Raw genomic sequence first — 19,999 nt, forward strand, 5'->3', positions numbered from 1 at the left:
ACACTAACCACTGTACTGAATTTAGAGTTTATCTGTCTCAGAAAGTATTCTGTAAAAAAAAAAAAAATGCACGCACATAATGTCTTGCATATTTAAAACTTTTTATATAAATGGCACCATACTGTATTTATACTTCTGCAACTAACTTATTTTACTCAGTTATGTTTTTGAGATCTAACCATGTTGATTCATGTAATTTCAGTCCATTTAGTTTTGCTGCTGTGGTAACATTCCTTTGTATGAAAAACTATTCTTTGTTGATGATACGTATCTTTTCTCTCTAATTCCTTTGGATTAAATGTTAGTGTTAATGGTTTTGATTTAGCAGACTAATGGATTATGTTAATTCTCTTAATTTCCATGTGTCTTAAGGCATGTTGTGTTTTTTTTTGCACAGTATAGCTCTCATATGGCCCAGTGAGTGGCAAATGATACAAAAGCTCTTTGTTGTGGATCATGTAATTAAAATCACGAGAATTGAAATGGGAGATGTAAACCCTTCAGAAACACAGTATATTTCTGAGCCCAGTAAGTTTTCATATTGCTTTCGGTTTCTATAGTTAAGAGCTGACATTTTAAGAAGAAAGGGTGTGTCAGTGTTGTCTGCTTAAAGTTAAAGATCATGCGGCGGTCCCAACTCCCTAGGTGGAAACTCTCATTATAATCATCCCATTATTTGTGCGTTTATTTATGGACAGTAAATGGATTTCCTTATCATTTGCATGTAATAGAATATAATGGTTAGTAGAAAATATTATTAAGAGTTTGGGCCAGCACACTAGCTCATACCTATAATCCTAATACTTTGAGAGACTAGGATGGAAGGATTGCTTAAGGCCAGGAGTTTCAGACCAGCCTGAGCAACATGACAAGACCTTCTCTCTACAAAATAATAAAAATGTAGCACATATCTGTAGTCTTGAGCTACTCGCTGAGAGGCTGAATCAGGAGCATGGCTTGAGCCCAGAAGCTTGAGGCTACAGTGAGCTATGTTCATACCACTGTACCCCAGCCTGGGTGACACAGCAAAACCTTGTCTCAAAAAAAGAAAATGTTACTAAGAGTTTAATGAATATTCACTAGTAACTTTGACATATGTTTTTAGATCTTTGATTCTTTAACAATGATTCCTCAGCCACTTCTGTTTTCCCTTTTTTTTTTTTTCCCCCAAAGAACTCTGTCCAGAATGCAGAGAAGGCTTATTGTGTCAGCAGCAGAGGGACCTGCGTGAATACACTCAAGCCACCATCTATGTCCATAAAGTTGTGGATAACAAAAAGGTACTGGTCCCTCTTGTGGCGATGACTAGTAATGATCAAGCGTGCTCTTTGGCTTGATTTGCTGTTGTATTTGCACTGAGGGTCTGCCTAGGACTGCATTTTTGTTCCTTCAGAGCTGTTTGGCATCAGAATTGAAATTGGACAATAATTGAAAATGAACAGTTATGTGATTGTATGAGAATTTAGTTTGTTATTAATTGATGCATAGATATTTACTGAATGTCAGCTGTGTTCCAGGAATGGTCCAGGTGCTGGGGATACAGTGATAAAGAAGGCAGGTATAATACCTTCTCTCAAAATTATAGGCACCTAGTGAGGAAGATCAGGAATAAAGTATAAATTCATATGATTTCACACAGAAATGATTGTTTTGAAGGAACTTTAGCAGGGTCAAGTGGAGGTTAGTGTGAGACAGGGAGTAGACAGGAGAGGCGTCTTGGAGAAGTTGTTTTTACCCAAGCCCTCACTGTCAGGGATGCAGCCTGGGAAGTGTTTTCCAGACAAAGGAAACAAAGGTCAAAAGGATAAGCCTAATGTGCTTATGCAACAGAGTGAAAACCATTGCACCTAGAACAGTGCTGTCCAATAGAGCTTCCTGTGGTGATAGACAGGTTCTAGGTTCTGTATCTGTGCTGCGCACTGCAGTAGTCACTGGCCATGTGTGGCTGTGGAGCATTCGATGTGGCTAGCGTGACTGAGGAATTTAGTTTTAGTTGATTTAAAATTAAATAGCTACATGTGGCTAATGGCTACCCTAGTGGCTATTGCTGGTCTAGAATGAAATTTATTCCAAGAAGGGATCATGATATGGAATGAACGACCATACACTATCAGGTTTTATACATCATACCAAGGATTTGGGTTTATTCCCAGTGTAGATATAAGCCCCTGGAGAGTTTCAAGCAAGGTCATGATATGATCTGATTTATAGTTTAAAAAAAATCACCCTGGCTATAGTGTTTGGAATTGCTGTGAGGGCATAACAGAAATAAGAGAGGTCAGTTAGAGCCTCTTCCATTGACCTGCAAGGATAGGTGAAATTGATTGGATATGTTTGGGAAGTGGAGGTGTTAATACTTGCTTGGATTGGATTTCCAAGCATTTTTATTATATTAGGGATGGCTCTTGGGTAGATCCTGACCCATATCTCTAGATATCTTATTAATTTATTTAATTCCATGCTTTCTGGGATTAAAGACAAAATGGAATACATTTTATTTGATGCTTGTTTCCAAACACATTTTTTAGAAGGGTAACTTATAATTATGCCCTGGAGGCCAAGGGTTCTGCTTTACAAGCTAAATAAACGAAGGCCTTCATTTCCTAATTTGCCGAGAAAATGAAGTTAATGAGTATAAATGTCTCTGTTTCTCCCTGTAAAATTTTCTTAAATCTTTTGTTCTCTGGTATAAAATATCCAATTTAGATGTAGTTTCATTATTCAGTTTAATAAGAGTATTTCATAGTGTTCTGCAAGAGAGCGCTTCTTCCATCTTTCATTTTCTCAATTCTTAAAGAGCATGTGACTCCTGCCACTTGAATAGTTTGAGAACTTGAAAAGGCTTGGCAATCAGTGTGCTCAGGAAGGTGTCAAGCACCTTCGAACTTCTGCAAAATGACATCATTGTACAAGACTGATAATAATAACTGCTCTGCAGAGACCTCTTAAATGTATGGTGAGCACATTAAATACTACAAGAATAAGTCATAGGGTAAAAAACTAACATGTTAAAAGAGCATAGAAAACCGTGAAGGCTTGATTCTTGATCCACTCTCCAGTCTATAATCCCACCATGATAAAGGTGTTCCTCGTCTTGATAAAGGTTGCCGGTCCCAGCCCCCACATCCTCCATAGCCTGCCTTCCTAGGGTCTGACCTACTTCTCTTTGTTGTCCTGGCACATTCAGGTGATGAAGGATTCGGCTCCGGAACTGAATGTGAGTAGTTCTGAAACAGAGGAGGACAAGGAAGAAGCTAAACCAGATGGAGAAAAAGATCCAGATTTTAATCAAGTATGTGTTGAAGCTGCTTTTCATTGTTATACTTTCTGCTGTTCTTATAGAGCAGCCACTCGAAGCCCCTGGCCATGTCTCTGTACCCTATATGGGATATTGGTTCTTTTTTTTCTTTTTCTTTTTTTTTTTTGAGATGGAGTCTCGCACTGTTGCCTGTGCTGGAGTGCAATGGCACTATCTCAGCTCACCACAATGTCCGCCTCCTGGGTTTAAACGATTCTCCTGCCCCAGCCTCCTAAGTAGCTGGGGTTATAGGCGCCCACCACCACACCCGGCTAATTTTTTATATTTTTAGTAGAGACGGGGTTTCACTGTGTTGGCCAGGCTGGTCTCGAACTCCTGACCTCATGATCCGCCCACCGCAGCCTCCCAAAGTGCTGAGATTACAGGCAGGAGCCACTGCACCCGGCCTTTTTTTTTTTTTTTTTTTTTTTTTTGAGATGGATCCTAGCCTTGTCACCCAAGCTGGAGTACAGTGGCACAATCTCGGCTCGCTGCAACCTCCACCTCCCAGGTTCAAGTGATTCTCCTGCCTCAGCCTCCCAAGTAGCTGGGATTACAGGCATGCGCCACCACTCCTGGCTAATTTTTTGTATCTTTAATGGAGACGGGGTTTCACCTAGGCTGGTCTTGAACTCCTGACGTCATGATCCTCCCGCCTTGGCCTTCCAAAGTGCTGGGATTATAGGCGTGAGCCACCGCATCCGGCCCATAAATTGTCTTTTGAGAACAGGAAATCGTGGGAATATGGTTGATGTAGGTGGAGATAAGTTTCAGCTTCTCAAAAAGTCAGACCCCCACATTGGAGGATATTTTGTACTTTAAACTCATGGATTTTCTACTCAAAGTTTTATTTTTAACAGATGAGATGTTTGTTTTCTTTCTTTACTACTAAAATAGTGTAGTGAAATTATGGATGGTGTTCTCCCTGAAAGAATGAAAGTGTTACAATAGCCATCTGCAATATCTGTGACAGGGCAGAGGTATCTGGGCTTGTTGGCCTGTCTGCATGTTGATACTGTTACTTCATTTTTAACATTGATTGAGAGAGTCTGAAAAGCCGTCTTGATTTGAATGTTGGTGTGCCCAAAATAAATGTTACTTGTGGTTTCCCAACTGGTGTAAAGGGATGTCAGCATTTGTTTTCCGTGGCTTATTGGCGCTCATAAAATAACCTCAAAACACCTGTGAAGAAGCAAAATCATGCAGTTTGTGACAGTGATCAGCCACTCTTTAAGTTGTCCTTCCCAGTCTGTATTTCAGTCAGTCAACACTGGAGGGCCCTTTGCTTCAGTGCTAACCAAATCTGTACACTTGATGAGAATGCAGGTTTTCAGTTTAAAGGGGATATTTTTCTATAGTAAGTGATGCCCTTATTAAACTCTGTGTGCATATATACATCTTGTGCTCCTTGGCATAAGGAACAGGGTAAAGAAGGGCAGCAAAGTCATGTCTGCAAACGCTTGTGGAGACATATTAGTTGACTCAGTACTAATATGTCTCCACAAGTGTTTGCAGACATGACTTTGCTGCCGCCCTTTACCCTGTTGTCAACTCTGTTTTCATGTCCCCGTCTCTGTGGCGGGGACATCTCTGTGGTCTATACAAGCCATCTTTCGAGCCACATTTGTGCAAACTCGATTGTGTGCTTTTCAGTTGATATATTAAAAGTGTGTGTGTGTGTGGCCAGGCACAGTGGCTCACGCCTGTAATTCCAGCATTTTGGAAGGCCGAGGCGGGTGGATCACTTGAGGTTAAGAGTTCGACACCAGCCTGGCCAACATAGTGAAACCCGTCTCTACTAAAAATACAAAAAAAATTAGCCGGGCGTGGTGGCGGGCACCTGTAGTCCCAGCTACTCAGGAGGCTGAGGCAGAAGAATGGCATGAACCCAGGAGGCAGAACTTGCAGTGAGCTGAGATCACGCCACTGCACTCCAGCCTGGGTGACAGAGCGAGACTCTGTCTCAAAAATAAATAAATAAATAAAAATACAAAAATTAGGCCAGGCACGGTGGCTCATGCCTGTAATTCCAGCACTTTGGGAGGCTGAGGCGGGCAGATCACGAGGTCAGGAGATTGAGACCATCCTGGCTAACACAGTGAAACCCTGTCTCTACTAAAAATACAAAAAATTAGCCGGGCGTGGTGGCGGGCACCTGTAGTCCCAGCTACTCGAGAGGCTGAGGCAGGAGAATGGCATGAACCCAGGAGGCGGAGCTTGCAGTGAGCCGTGATCTTGCCACTGCACTCCAGCCTGGGCGACAGAGCAAGACTCAGCCTCAAAAAAAAAACAAACCAAAAATTAGGTGTGGTGGTGTGGGCCTGTAATCTCAGGTACTGGGGAGGCTGAGGTATGAGAATCGCTTCAACCTGGGAGGTGGAGGTTGCAGTGAGCCGAGATTGCATCACTGCACTCCAGCTTGGGCGACAGAGCAAGACTCTGTGCATGTACATGCATTTGGGTGTATGGGTGTACATATCCATCCCGATTCAGGACTCCATTCTCTTTTGTCTGTTTGGCTGGCAGTACCGTATGTTTTAGTTATTATCACTTGGTAGTATGGCTTAATAATCAGTTGGGAATCAAATTTTTTTATTTTGAGACCAAGTATTGCTCTGTCGTCCAGGCTGGAGTGCAGTGGTGCCATCTCGGCTCACTGCAAGCTCCACCTCCGAGGTTCAAGCCATTCTCCTGCCTCAGGCTCCCCAGTAACGGGGACTACAGGCGCCCGCCACCACGCCCAGCTAATTTTTTGTATTTTTTAGTAGAGACGGGGTTTCACCGTGATATCCAGGATGGGGGAATCAAATCTTTTATTGCCTGCTGTCACTAATTCTCTGTTCTCTGGTTAACTTTGTAAATTAGTTTGTTAAACTTGACACAATGTTCTTACTGTCTTTAGTTTGTTATTTTAAGCTTTGCTTTTCACCCTAAGAGTTATTTAGGAAAACCATCTACATTTTCAAGTGATTTAGATTTTAGAAAGCTAACTTTTTTTTGGTGGTCTAGTTTTATTCATTGTGGTCATGACCACAGCAATTTTTTCAAAGTGTATGTGGAATCACTCTCCTTAGTTGTGGATGACAACAGATTTCACGTTTATAAATATGATAGAGAATGTTGGGGAACATTGCTTTTTATACTGTAATTATTTTTTATACTTTATAATTTTCTTCTGTCTTCCTTTTCCTTCTTTGGATATTGTAATACTCTAAAATGTTTTACATTTTGCTTTCTCACAAAAAATTTTTGGCTCACAAAAAATCTCAAGTGTAACCTTCCTCTTTGGAAAAGAATAGATAGTCCCTGAAAAATGTTCAGCATTTTCAAAATGTCACCCTCCTCATCACATATCTCAGTACAAAGATAGCTTCTGTAATTGCTGCTTTAAATCCCTGTAATAAAAAATGATGCATTTCTGCTTGTCCTTAGTGGAGATAAACAAATCCCCTTTCCTCTTTTCTCTAAGCTAGATCAACCCAACTCCTTTGACTTCATCTAAAAATTTAGGTTAATAATATACTCGGTATTGGGTATCACTTAGGTAATTGAAAGCCTTCTAAAACCAGTGGGCTGGGTTTGTTTGTCAGTTAAGTTGGATTTAAATTCTCCAGATTAAGAAAGAAATAATTCCAGGAAAAGCCTTTAGATCCATTTAAAATCAGAGTTATTAAAAAATCTGTCTTGCTTGATGCTCAGGGTTTTGGTTTTTGGTTGTGTTTTGTACTTCTAGAATAAAATTATATGTTGATGTAGTTATTTTTCTTTATATTCCTGATTGTAGAATTTGGGTTCAATTTGACCTTTTCTTTTCTTTTTTTTTTTTTTTTGAGACGGAGTCTTGCCCTGTTGCCCAGGCTGGAGTGCAGTGGTGCAATCTCAGCTCACTGCAAGCTCTGCCTCCCGGGTTCATGCCATTCTCCTGCCTCAGCCTCCCAAGTAGCTGGGACTACAGGCGCCCACCACCACGCCCGGCTAATTTTTTGTATTTTTAGTAGAGACAGGGTTTCACCGTGTTAGCCAGGATGGTCTCAATCTCCTGACCTTGTGATCCGCCCACCTTGGCCTCCCAAAGTGCTGGGATTACAGGCATGAGCCACCACGCCAGGCCTGACCTTTTCTTTCAACAGTCGAGACTGAGAAAAATGTTTCATCGGGTTTCATTTTTTTTTTTTTCTTTTTAACTCACATGTGCACTTAACTTTTTCTTGTGAATCTTAGAATCACTCAGTTGCCTATGTAGATTCAGGGCTAGAGCTAAACTATCCTCAGGCAGTGTCTCGCCAGTGGTCGGCACCCTGAACAAATGCTCTTCTGTGTTTGGGTCTTGATCACCTTCTGCTTTGTAAACTGTGGAGCCCATGAGTAATGAGTATGTGGCATCTGTGTCTATAATGACCGCTAAACCACTTTGCTTATACACGGCTGACACTCAGTGACAACTGTGGAAACCAGAGCCAGGGCCTTGAGGTTACCTCATCCAGATTTAATTAAACCAGGGGAAAAGATTTTCTTAAAAATCCTGCTTCTTTTATTCCCTGGCCTGGTTAGCAGAAGAATCTCCCCTGCGCCTCTCACTCACACCCCCCCCATCCCCCACCGCCCCCACCGGCCACCACCACCACCTTTGGTACAAAAAGCAAAAGAATCTTGATCATTAACCTCTGATCATTAACCTCTTGATGAGGGATTTATAGGAGTACTGTAGAGGACATTTGGTCCTCATCTATTATTTTTTTCTTGACTGGTACCGCATGTATCATGCACACCCAGGGGCATCCTTTTTACAGCACCTTTAGGTAGTCATGGCCATCATGACATTTCCCCTCTAAAAATAAAGACCGTGTCCTACCTAATACTAATAATGTGCTCATAAATAAGAAAACTAACGAAAACTCCCTAATGTCCTCTAATACCCATACTCAGATATGTCTTGAACAGTTTTTTCCTCTCAAATCAGTATGTAATCAGGATATGTGTTGTTTGTATCACTTTAGACTTAGAATTTGGAACAGTTACTCTGTCTCCGCACCCGCTTTCTTTCCCTTCTTCTTCTCTTTTTGAGACAGAGTTTCGCTCTTGTTGCCCAGGCTGGAGTGCAGTGGCGCAATCTCGGCTCACCGCAGCCTCCGCCTCCCAGGTTCAAGCAGTTCTCCTGCCTTGGCCCCCTAGTAGCTGGGATTACAGGCATGAGCCACCATGCCCGGCTAATTTTGCATTTTTAGTAGAGACGGGGGTTTCTCCATTTTAGTCAGGCTGGTCTCGAACTCCTGACCTCAGGTGATCTGCCCACCTCGGCCTCCCAGAGTGTTGGGATTACAGGCGTGAGCCACCATGCCAGGCTCTTTGCCTTCTTGACATTGAACTTGGACCAGTTTGATTTCTTTTAGATTGTTCCATGTTCTGTATTTGGCTGATTGCTTCTTTATGTTACTTATTTTAATTTATTTATATATCCCCTGTATTCCAATTTCTGTAAATTGAAAGGTGGGCGTAAATGTTTGATTACATTCCGGTATAACATTTTTGCAAGAATATTTTATGAGTGAGTCTGTATATTTTGCCATTATGACAAGTGATAAAGTCTTGTTTTTAGTCAAACTAAGTTTGATTTTTTTTTATTAATGTTCCATATTTTATTTTTAAATTCACAACAGTTTATACTTAGTTTCCATGTCATTCTCAAGAAGAGAAGAAAATGTTTAAAATTCAGGTTGTTCATGAACTAAGTTTTGTAATCCTGAAGATTTTCAGTTTATTATGTTTTTCTGATGTAAGGTCTTTTTTATAAAAGAGACAGAGTCTCACTCTGTCAGCAGACTGGAGTCCAGTGGTGCGATTGTAGCTCACTGCAGCCTGGAACCACTGGGCTCAAATGATCCTCCTGCCTCAGCCTCCAAGTAGCTGGGACTACAGGCTCATGCCACCACGCCTGGCTAATTTTTGGTTGAGATGGGTCTTAATATGTTGCCTAGGCTGGTCTTGAACTCCTGGGATTATAGGTGTGAGCCCCCTCAGCAAACCTTAAATGTCTCTTGTAACAAACATTTAAACTGCTTACATGCACTTAGAGGTGTGTATTACTCATTATTTTCTTTTATCAATTTTATGTGAGCCTGCTAAGAAAGTCTCGTTAGTTTCTACTCATTGTTTACATTGAATTTCAAATAGTTAAGGGACCAATAAGGAAACAGCTTTTGTTTACCTGAAAAACTTCATGAGCAAGGGTCACATTGTGGTTAATTTCAGTGCTTTCTTCATTTCCAATCTTCATTATAGAGCAATGGTGGAACAAAGCGGCAAAAGATATCCCATCAAAATTATATAGCCTATCAAAAGCAAGTTATTCGCCGAAGTATGCGACATAGAAAAGTTCGTGGTGAGAAAGCACTTCTCGTTTCTGCTAATCAGACGTTAAAAGAATTGAAAATTCAGGTGAGGGAAACATTTGTTCAAGTTTGCTCTGGACTTAAAAGGGCCTTTATGAATTCCTGCTTTCCACCTGTATTTACATATATGTATGTATCTGTGTTTTTTTCCAAAAGACTTAAAGTTTTCAAAATAGCCAAAAATCTTTTTGTGAAGATGAAAGTGAATTTTGGGTTCTGGAAACTTGGGCTGGTTCTGCAATAGCTTTCCAATAATGAGAAACGCTGGGAACCACTTAATTTGTCACATGTCGAGGTTGTGCCAGGATAACTGTTCTCTCACTTTATTGTGCTGTATGCTTTTCTTTGACCACTTAATAGGTATTGGAGGCTGTTACCAGGAACTGCTGTGAAATTTAATGGGAGATAAAAGGCAGCTTATTATTAGCGATTAGTGATTGCTTATTCACTAGGCTGTCACAGTATTTTTGGTGGCAGATAAATCTATTTGATAGATAGAGGGTTTTTTTTTGTTTTGTTTTGTTTTTTTGGTGAGACAGAGCCTCACTCTGTCACCCAGGCTGGAGTGCAGTGGTGCCATCTTGGCTCACTGCAACCTCCGCCTACCGGGTTCAAGCAGTTCTCTGCCTCAGCCTCCTGAGTAGCTGGGATTACAGGTGCGTGCCACCACACCCAGCTAATTTTTGTATTTTTAGTAGAGACGGTTTCACCATCTTGGCCAGGCTGGTCTTGAACTCCTTACCTCGTTTTCCACCCGCCTCAGCCTCCCAAAGTGCTGAGATTACAGGCGTGAGCCACCGCGCCCGGCCTTGATAGAGTTTTAAAATTATCTTTACCTTTCTTTATACAGTGATGTTTTCCAAATTGTTATATAGATTTATTTTAGATATGTCCTCTCCATCCCCCTCAAAGCATGCATTGCTTTACAAATCAGTTCCACGGCTGTAGTGCAGGCATTATGAAATGGTTTCATGATACTGTTATTTCTTGGTATCAATACTGAAGTACTATAAATAAGCATTCCAGTGGTAAATCTCAAACCCTAGGCAGAAGGAACTGATAAATTCAAGATGTCCATAAAAAATTCTGGCCCCTAATCTGTTTCAGTCACTGATAGATATCCAAAAAGTTGACCAAAGTTCCTCCTTTGCTACTTTTATGTGGCATAGTTTACTGGTTACACATTTTTCTTGTTGCTGATATTTATCATTGTAATTGACGCAAAAGTACAGGCCTTCCTTTGAGGGTGTTATGTATTCCAGATTGTCCTGACAACAGTATTTCCCTTGGTTGAACCCATGGCTCTGAAAATAAGTGTGTTGGCATAATATCTTTACTCTGTTATTGTACCTTTTCTATCTAAGAAACCTTGTTTCTATCACTGGCTTTCTGCCTGTCATTGGGAAACCTCGAACATTCAAACCTTTAAATTACAGAAAGAGCCCCTGTGCATAAAGACATTTTTTAAAGCCTGTGCTGCTTTTATTATGGACTACAATTTTTGAAGAATAAACCAGAAGTCAGCAGAAATAACCCTTCCATCTGAGAGCATGTACCTGCCCAAATGAGCTGCTAGAAGATGGCAGCTGTTCACACAGCCCCCAGAGGTGCTCTTCCTGAATGGCTCTCTCATCTCCCACTCTTGCTTCAGGGACCACTGCGGGCCAAACAGAGTCAAAGAAAAGGCAGTAGAAGGTCTTTCCCCTCACTACATAGCGGTGGGAGCTTGTGAAGCTTCAACTAGATGTGAGCCTATTTGCCTGGCAGTGTGGATAGCATCAGAGTTTGTAAGGTTTGCTTGAAACATTACAAAGCTTGCTGTGTCTAATCAGTAATTCATCCACCTTTGATCCCATGAGGTTAATGAAGTACAATTTGTTCATCTCCTTTCTCAAAAGATGTGCAGTGTTTAGTTGTATTATTTCATTTTCCCAAAGATAGATCTTTAGTGGGTGGGTGGTATTGCCTGCCTGAGAAAGTAGAATATTTTGGCACAGAAGTGAAATGGCTGGCAGCTGAGGCGATCTCTTCTGTATTTTCTTTTTTCAGCCCCACACAGCATCGCAAGCAGAGGAGAGCCACTCCCTGATAGCAACAGGGTTTTCATGGTTCCTGTTAAGCTCCATAGACCAGGAGTGCCACATCTACTTGTTAAGCAGACCTCTATCATGTTCTTTATACTGAAGCATTCTCCTAGCACTTAGAGTTTAAGGATTATTTTACCGTAGGCCTCCCTGCCTTGGTTGGCCTGTTCCATCCTCTCTCTAGAAGCATGTGTTCATCTTTCATATTGACCCTTCTGTGAAACCTGTCTTGGCCCCTTTCATGGAACTGACTGTCCCCCTGTGCTCGCTAGATCCTGCACATACCTTCTGCTACCATCCTCACAACTTTGTTTTGACCTCACTCCTGGAAACCCCTCTAGGGCGGGATTATTCACTTTTATATTATCAACACCTAGAACAGTACTTGACACACGGTAGCTTCTTATTAAATGCTTCATTAGTTGATGACAGCATTAGTTGATCTCAATGTCCTTGTCCGTTCTCAGAATATAATGTGTGAACGTCAGCCCCTTAGTTGTGGCACTTGTGTCTAGAGGTATTTGCTATTTGTCCAGTTTCATAGGGTAGTACAAAAACACTTAGCATTTAGGGGTATGAACAAGCATTTTTACAGTCCAGCAGCTGTGACATTATCCATGTTAAGTTAGCATCACACACATCCACCGTAGCTCTGCTCGATCTTCATGGTTCCGGAACATTTGCTGGTGTAGGGCTGGATATGTCTCTGCTTGATGTTTGCATGCTGAGCTGGCTTGGATAGAACTGTCCTGTCAGTACTCCTGCTTATTGCTTCATGAAGACCATTGATGATGCCAGTGCACTTTTCATTGCTAGCCACAGATCTCTGGCTAGTCCATCCCTGCCTGCTTTTCAGGCGCTGATGTTCTTTTGAAAAATCCAGGTAAGATTCTGTCCCAGCAGTTAGGAAGGAGGCCAGTGCTGTTATCCTTGTTCTTATTTGTCTTTGATGCGATTATTAAAATCACTTTTCTGGTCCCCATCACACTGGCCTGTCAAGCTCTTGGGCCCTGTTACACACACAGTTCAAGGTTGATTTGTGAGGCTCGTTTTGTCTTTCCACATCCAAAGAATAGAGTGCAGGAAAGGGCAGAATGGTTTTCCCATGACATCATGGGTGTTGGTGTAATATAAGATACATGTAATAGCATGCATTTTATGGGTAAGTTAAAAAGCATACTAATATGAATATTCTTGAACTTGTCTACCGAGTTAAGAATTAAAACAGTGTCATTGAAGGTTACCTGTGTTTGCCTGTCTGAGCCCAACTTCTTCTTGCCCTCCAGAGGTAAACATGACCCAGAAATGATAAAATTTAAAAAACAAACCTTTCTGAATTTGTAAAAACATTTAAATATTATGTATACCAGTATTTTGGAATGTATGTATGATTTATTTTTGAGACAGTGTCTTGCTCTTTCGCCCAGACTGGAGTGCAGTGGCGCAATCTCGGCTTACTGCAACTTCTGCTTCCTGGGTTCAAGTGATTCTCCTCCCTCAGCCTCCCAAGTAGCTAAGATCACAGGCGCATGGCACTATTCCCAGCTAAATTTTTGTATTTTTAGTAGAGATAGGGTTTTGCCATGATGGCCAGGCTGGTCTCGAACTCCTGACCTCAGGTGATCCACCTGCCTCAGCCTCTCAAAGTGCTGGTATTACAAGCATGAGCCACCGCACTCATCTGGAAAGTATTTATTTATTTATTTATTTATTTATTTATTTTGGAGATGGGAGTTTCGCTCTTGTTGTATAGGCTGGAGTGCAATGGCGTGGTCTCAGCTCACCACAACCTCCATCTCCTGGGTTCAAGCAATTCTCTGGCCTCAGCCTCCCGAGTAGCTGAGATTACAGGCATGTGCCACCACACTCAGCTAATTTTGTATTTTTAGTGGAGACAGGGTTTCACCATGTTGGTCAGGCTGGTCTCGAACTCCTGACGTGAGGTGATCCGTCCACCTCGGCCTCCCCAAGGTGTTGGGATTACAGGCGAGAGCCACTGCACCCGGCTGTATTTAATTTTTAACACTTGGCCAGAACTGGGGTGGGGCATATGGTCCCTACCCTTCAGAAATTCATATTTTGCTTCCTAGAGACAAAACTCAGTCTAAGAATATGTGACAGTTCCAAAGGCTGAATTACATACCCCAGGCCATTTGCTAAAGGAATAAGAACAAAAGAGAGAATTTAAAGATGGTTTTAAGAAAGAATTTTGGGCCAGATGCAGTGGCTCATGCCTGTAATCTCTGCACTTCGGGAGGCTAAGCTGGGAGGATTGCTTGAGTCTAAGAGTTCGAGACCAGCCTGGGCAACATAGCAAGACCTCATGTCTACAAAAATAAAAAATAAAAAATCAGCCAGACATGGTAGCACACATCTGTAGTCTCAGCCACTCAGAAGCCTTAGGTGGGAGGATCCCTTGAGCCTGGGAGTTCAAGGCTGCAATGAGCCATGATCGCGCCACTGCACTCCAGCCTGGGTGACAGAGTGAGACCCTGTCTCAACAACAACAACAAAAAAAAAAAAAAAGAAAAAGAAAAGAAAGAATTTGGACTTGACTTTTTGATGAAAGGATATGGGGCCTGGGAAAGATGAGGTGACAGTGATGACCTTGCCCAAGCCTCAGAGTAGCCATCAGCCCAGCCCCACTTTTTATTTATTTTATTTCCCCACACCTCCAACCTTGGGAAGCTGGTAAGGTAAGGAACAAACGCATCTATATGTGTAATTGTTTCCTAATACTCTACCAGACCTCTTAAGGATGTTTCCGGATATATAGGGACGATAGCCTCAGTAGGAGTATAACAAGTAGGCTGACTGTAAGCAATAGTGGTTTTGTACTCTGAAGCCTTTTTTTTTTTTTTTTAAGAATCCATGCATAATTTATTTAAATAGGGTATAAGTCTTAGTATTTTGCATTATACGGACTTTGTCTCTTTTATATTGGCACAGATCATGCATGCATTTTCAGTTGCTCCTTTTGACCAGAATTTGTCAATTGATGGAAAGATTTTAAGTGATGACTGTGCCACCCTAGGCACCCTTGGCGTCATTCCTGAATCTGTCATTTTATTGAAGGTAAGTAAACAGCTCCTTAGCTGAAGAACTCAAGGTTTTACATGTTACATAACTATGTGTAAACTGTGTGAAATGGTGGTTAAAGGATGCCTTGGGTCTTTAGCAGAGGGTAGTGATAAATGACTGCTGTGGGTTTTTGCAGCTCAGCCCAGCTCTGGCTGAGCCCCAGGAGACTTAGAGGAGGTCAGGACATCATCATATCTTGTTCTTGTGTGTTATAGTAGGTGATGTTACGCCACAGCATCAGCAACTGCTGGTACCCTGAGAAGGTGAAAGTGAAGGCTTTCCTTGGCCTTTCCTGGATCACCTAGATCAGTTTCTATGCCTTTGTGGGATCAGGGTACATCATTACTTTCCTGTTCCCTGGTAGGGCAGGGAAGTGGTATAAATCCCACTCACCCAACTGCTAAGCTCCACGCCTGATTTTTCCCGTTTGATTTTCTGTCACAAGGGCCCCCATTATTCTCCAGATACAGATCTAGTTTTCATTCCCCTCAGACTGGGAGGAAGGGAGTGATATTGGGTTGTGGCCCTCTGAGCACTGAGGATTGACTGTCATTCCAAAGGGGCAAGCTGAGTGATCTGGTCTCAGGTCACAAAGTTTCTGTGGTGTCCCCTCCCCAACGCCCTCCAACCCCCCGCCCCCCGCTTTTTTTTTTTTTTCCTTTTTTTGGACTAGATGGATCTGTTCTTAAAACCACACTAATGATACTGATGTCTGCAACTTAATTTGAAATGCTGCCCCCACACAAAAAAAAAAGCAAAAAATGGGTAGAAGATAGACTTGTGACCAATGCAAATAGTAACTTATTTTATACTTTAAAATCTATCTCTGCTGAGATTTTCATAGTTTTTCTTAGTTAAAAGTAGATTCAGCCTCCTCTGTAACCTTTTCCCTAACTTCCGGTTCAGCAGAATTACTTAACCATACATCATAGTATTAAAGTATCTCCTCTTTTCCTTTTGGTTCAAAAGTACTAGCCAGCCAAGCTAGGAAACAAGAGTAAAACACAAGGTTCTGTCACAACAGTCAAAATACACGACTTAATGGGATTCTGTCCAAGGCATGGAAATTGGTTTTGGATTTAGTAGATGTAGAAAGTAGGGGCTTCTTCTTCTTTTTTTTTTTTTTTTTTTTTTTGAGATGGAGTCTCGCTGTGTTGCCCAGGCTGGAGTGCAGTGGCACAATCTCGGCTCACTGCAACCTCCACCTCCCAGATTCAAGCAGTTCTCTTGCCGCGGCCTCCCGAGTATCTGGGATTACAGGCGTGTGCCACCACACCCGACCAATTTTTTGTATTTTTAGTAGAGACAGGGTTTCACCGTGTTGGCCAAGCTGGTCTCAAACTCCTGACCTCAGGTGATCTGCCCGCCTCACCTCCCAAAGTGCTGGGATTACAGGTGTGAGCCACTGCGCCAGGCCTCAGTGACTTTTCTTTGACAGTGTCTTAGAAGCCCCTACTTTCACTGGGCGCAGTGGCTCACCCCTGTAATCCTAACACTTTGGGAGGTTGAGGTGGGTGGATCACGAGGTCAGGAGTTCAAGACCAGCGTGGCCAGCATGGTGAAACCCCATCTCTACTAAATATACAAGAAAATTGGCCAAGCGTGGTGGTGGGCACCTGTGATCCCAGCTACTCGGGAGGCTGAGACAGGAGAATGGCGTGAACTCGGGAGGTGGAAGTTGCAGTGAGCCGAGATTGCGCCACTGCACTCCAGCCTGGGCAACAGAGGGAGACTCTGTCTCAAAAAGAAAGAAAGAAAAGTCATTGAACCAGCCTCATTTGCCCAATTCTACCCTCCCTAAGGGCCTAACTTAGTCGCTTCCCATTGCCTCTTTTGTTTCTTCTTGGCCAAAAGAATCCCTACTGTGCCGAATACCACCACATCATGTGGTAGAATCATTGTTCAGGTTTTTTATTTTGAACTGTGAAATGTATGCTTTTCAAACCTTGGAGCCCCCGTTCTGGTGTGATAAAGTTAGGCCCTGGAATGATGAGGCAGACCCATATCTACCCCATCCATGCACACACACCCCTCATCCCACCACCTAACCCCTCCCTCTGTTTAACACTCTGCATTTCCTGGAAGTATAGGTTCTGTGAAATGGTTTTGAAAACACATTGAGTTGCTAGATCCTAATGATCCTGTCTAAAGTCCTAAAACAGCCTGTATTGTTGAACGGTTTGTACTTCACATGGGCAGCTAGAGTCTGTACTGGTCATTGGCTTCATTATCCTTGCAGCTAACCTTATCATAAGCTCAGACATCATAAGCTTCCTCCTAAAAAGGAAATGGGTATCTTGTTCTTGCTGGTGAAGTGGGACAAAAGTATAATTTTAACCTAATTGGTATTCTGAGAGGACCAGTATAACTTTTTATTTGTACCCCTCACTGCCACTACGAGTATCTTAGCTCACATTGGTTTAATCAGTCTTTAGTAACCCCAGGGTGTCTAAACATTTCCATGTCTAAAGGTGTCTTTAAGAATGGGAAAATAGTCCCCCCTGCCTTTCCTCTTCACACACACAGTATACCATTTCTGCAGTGTTGACTCTAGACCCATAGCCAGCAGGGCATCTGCTGTTAAACCTGGACACTGCTGGCTGTGGCTGAAACTGAGTTATCTACTGGACAGTGTGTTTGTGTCTTATAGCAATATCAGTAGTTGAATCATGGGCCATACTTCAAATTTCAGACTCCCTCTCCCTTGTGGTTTTGAATTGTCTTCATTTGTTTTCTAGGCTGATGAACCAATTGCAGATTATGCTGCAATGGATGATGTCATGCAAGGTAAAGATGAATTTGTTTTAGGAATCTGCTGATTAGGTTTTAGACGGAGGTGGGATTTTAGATAATGAAGCTTTAGTGTACAATGCTTTTACTTTGAACCTTGAAAAAAGCTTCCACATATTGTTACAGTAGAATACATTGTCTTAAAAGATCATAGAAAGGAGGGAAAGATATCTACAAAAACTTGGAAAGCTAACCTGAGGAAACTGAAATAAATGTGAGCTCTGCCTGTGGAGGAGGTCAACAAGAAGCAAAACTAAGTCAGATTGCAGTGCCCCAGACAGGCACACACAAATTAGAGGCCTAGGTACCTCTGAAGGTGGGAATGAATTGTGAGCCTAAAAACAAGATAACATGATACTTGTTTGGAAAACTGTATAAGAAGCAGTTAGACAACTCTCTACCTTTCACATCCTTGTCACTTCCCCATCTCCACCTGGACCTCAGATGGGCACCTAGAATTACGTGTTTCCACACTTGGAAAAATTAAACTAGAAAGGTGGGAACGAAGCCTATACCAAATAGGAGACCATCTCTTAGCCCTTTGCTCAAATTCGGGCAGCCCATTACTTACCCTCCCCCAGGTGGGAAGGGATTTCTCTCCAGGGAAACTAGTCAAGAAAATAACCAGTGGATGTAAAAAGTCTGGTTCTGTATGATCAAGTGAGATTTCTCCCAGGGATGCAAGGATGGTTCAACATATGCAAACCAATACATCACATCAGCAGAATGAAGGACAAAAATCATATGATCATCTTAATAGACAAAGAAAAAGCATTTGATAAAATTCAACATCCCTTCGTGGTAAAAACTCTCAAAAAATTAAGTACAGAAGGAACATACCTCAATATAATAAAGGCCATATGTGAGAAACCCACAGCTGACATCATACCTAATGGCGAAAAGCTTAAAGCCTTTCCTCTAAGAACTGGAATAGACAAGGACGGCCATTTTCACCACTCTTACTCAACATAGTATTGGAAGTCCTAGCAAGAGCAATTAGGCAAGATAAATAAGTAAAAAGCATGCAAAATTGGAAAAGAGGAAGTCAAATGGTCCCTCTTTGCAGATGACATGCTTTTTTTTTAGAGTCTCTGTTGCCCAGACTGGAGTGCAGTGGCACCATCTCAGCTCACTGCAGCCACCACTCCTGGGTTCAAGCAATTCTTGTGCCTCAGACTCCTGAGTAGCTGGGACTACAGGCATGTGCCATGACACCCAGCTAATTTTTGTATTTTTACTAGAGATGAGGATTTCCCATATTGGCCAGGCTGGTCCCGAACTCCTGGCCCGCTGTGATCTGGCCACCTGGGCCTCCCAAAATGCTAGGATTACAGGCATGAGCCACCATGCCAGGCTGACATGATCTTATATATGTAGAAAACCCTAAAGATGCCACCAAAACACTCTTAAACAACTGATAAACATTCAGTAAAATTGCAGGATACAAAAATCAGTGTACAAAGTGAGTTTCTGTAGTGTAGTGATTATCATGTTCACCTAACAAAAATCAACATACAAAAATTAGCAGCATTACTATACACCAATAAGAACTAGCTGAAAAAGAAATCAAGAAAGCGGCTGGGCGCAGTGGCTCATGCCTGTAATCCCAGCACTTTGGGAGGGTGAGGCAAGTGGAGCAGTTGAAGTCAGGAGTTTGTGACCAGCCTGGCCAACATGGCGAAACCCCATCTCTACTAAAATTACAAAAATTAACCAGGCATAGTAGCGCATGCCTGTAATCCCACTTACTAGGGAGGCTGAGGCAGGAGAATTGCTTGAACCCAGTGGATGCAGTGAGCCAAGATCGCAGCACTGCACTCTCTAGCCTGGATGACAGACTCCATCTCAAAAAAAAAAAAAGAAAAGAAAGCAATTCCAATAATAATAGCTACAAAAAAAAAATAAGATTAAATACTTAGGAATAAATTTAACCAAGAAGGTGAAAGACCTCTACAAGGAAAACTACAAAACACTAATGTAAGAAATTGAAAGACGCAAACAAATGGAAAGACATCCTGTGCTCATGGATCAGAAGAATTAATATTGTTAAAATGACCATATTACCCAAAATAACCTGCAGATTAAATGCAATTCCTATCAAAATACCAATGACATTCCTCACAGAAATAGAAAAACACAATCCTAAAATTCATATGGAACCATAAAAGACCCTGAATAGCCAAATCAATCCTCAGCAAAAAGAACAAAGCTGGAGGCATCATGCTACCTGGTTTCAAAATATACTACAAAGCTATGGTAACCTAAACAGCATGGTATTGGTATAAAACATAGGACAATGGAACAGAATAAAGAGCCCAAAAATAAATTCACGTATTTACAGCCAACTAATTTATGAC

General features: G+C 41.9%; 1 protein-coding gene across 11 annotated transcripts in view; it reads left to right on the top strand.

The window, feature by feature from the left end:
* The window catches only part of USP48 (ubiquitin specific peptidase 48), a 107,581-nt gene that overhangs the window by 81,343 nt on the left and 6,239 nt on the right, over window positions 1-19,999 (top strand). For 6 of the 11 annotated variants that reach the window (XM_009450256.5, XM_001163789.7, XM_063784922.1 and 3 more), the window contains 6 exons: window positions 398-528; window positions 1,174-1,280; window positions 3,188-3,292; window positions 9,578-9,733; window positions 14,721-14,846; window positions 17,591-17,639. In XM_009450256.5, coding sequence (XP_009448531.1) covers window positions 398-528; window positions 1,174-1,280; window positions 3,188-3,292; window positions 9,578-9,733; window positions 14,721-14,846; window positions 17,591-17,639 — 674 coding nt within the window. Of the gene's footprint in view, window positions 1-397; window positions 529-1,173; window positions 1,281-3,187; window positions 3,293-9,577; window positions 9,734-11,736; window positions 11,964-14,720; window positions 14,847-17,590; window positions 17,640-19,999 lie in introns of those variants that run through there. The other 5 variants (XM_063784920.1, XM_024356888.3, XM_009450266.4 and 2 more) reach the window with 3 other exon arrangements.

The sequence above is a fragment of the Pan troglodytes genome, chromosome 1 (assembly GCF_028858775.2).
Source record: "Pan troglodytes isolate AG18354 chromosome 1, NHGRI_mPanTro3-v2.0_pri, whole genome shotgun sequence".
NCBI classification, from domain to species: domain Eukaryota; kingdom Metazoa; phylum Chordata; class Mammalia; order Primates; family Hominidae; genus Pan; species Pan troglodytes.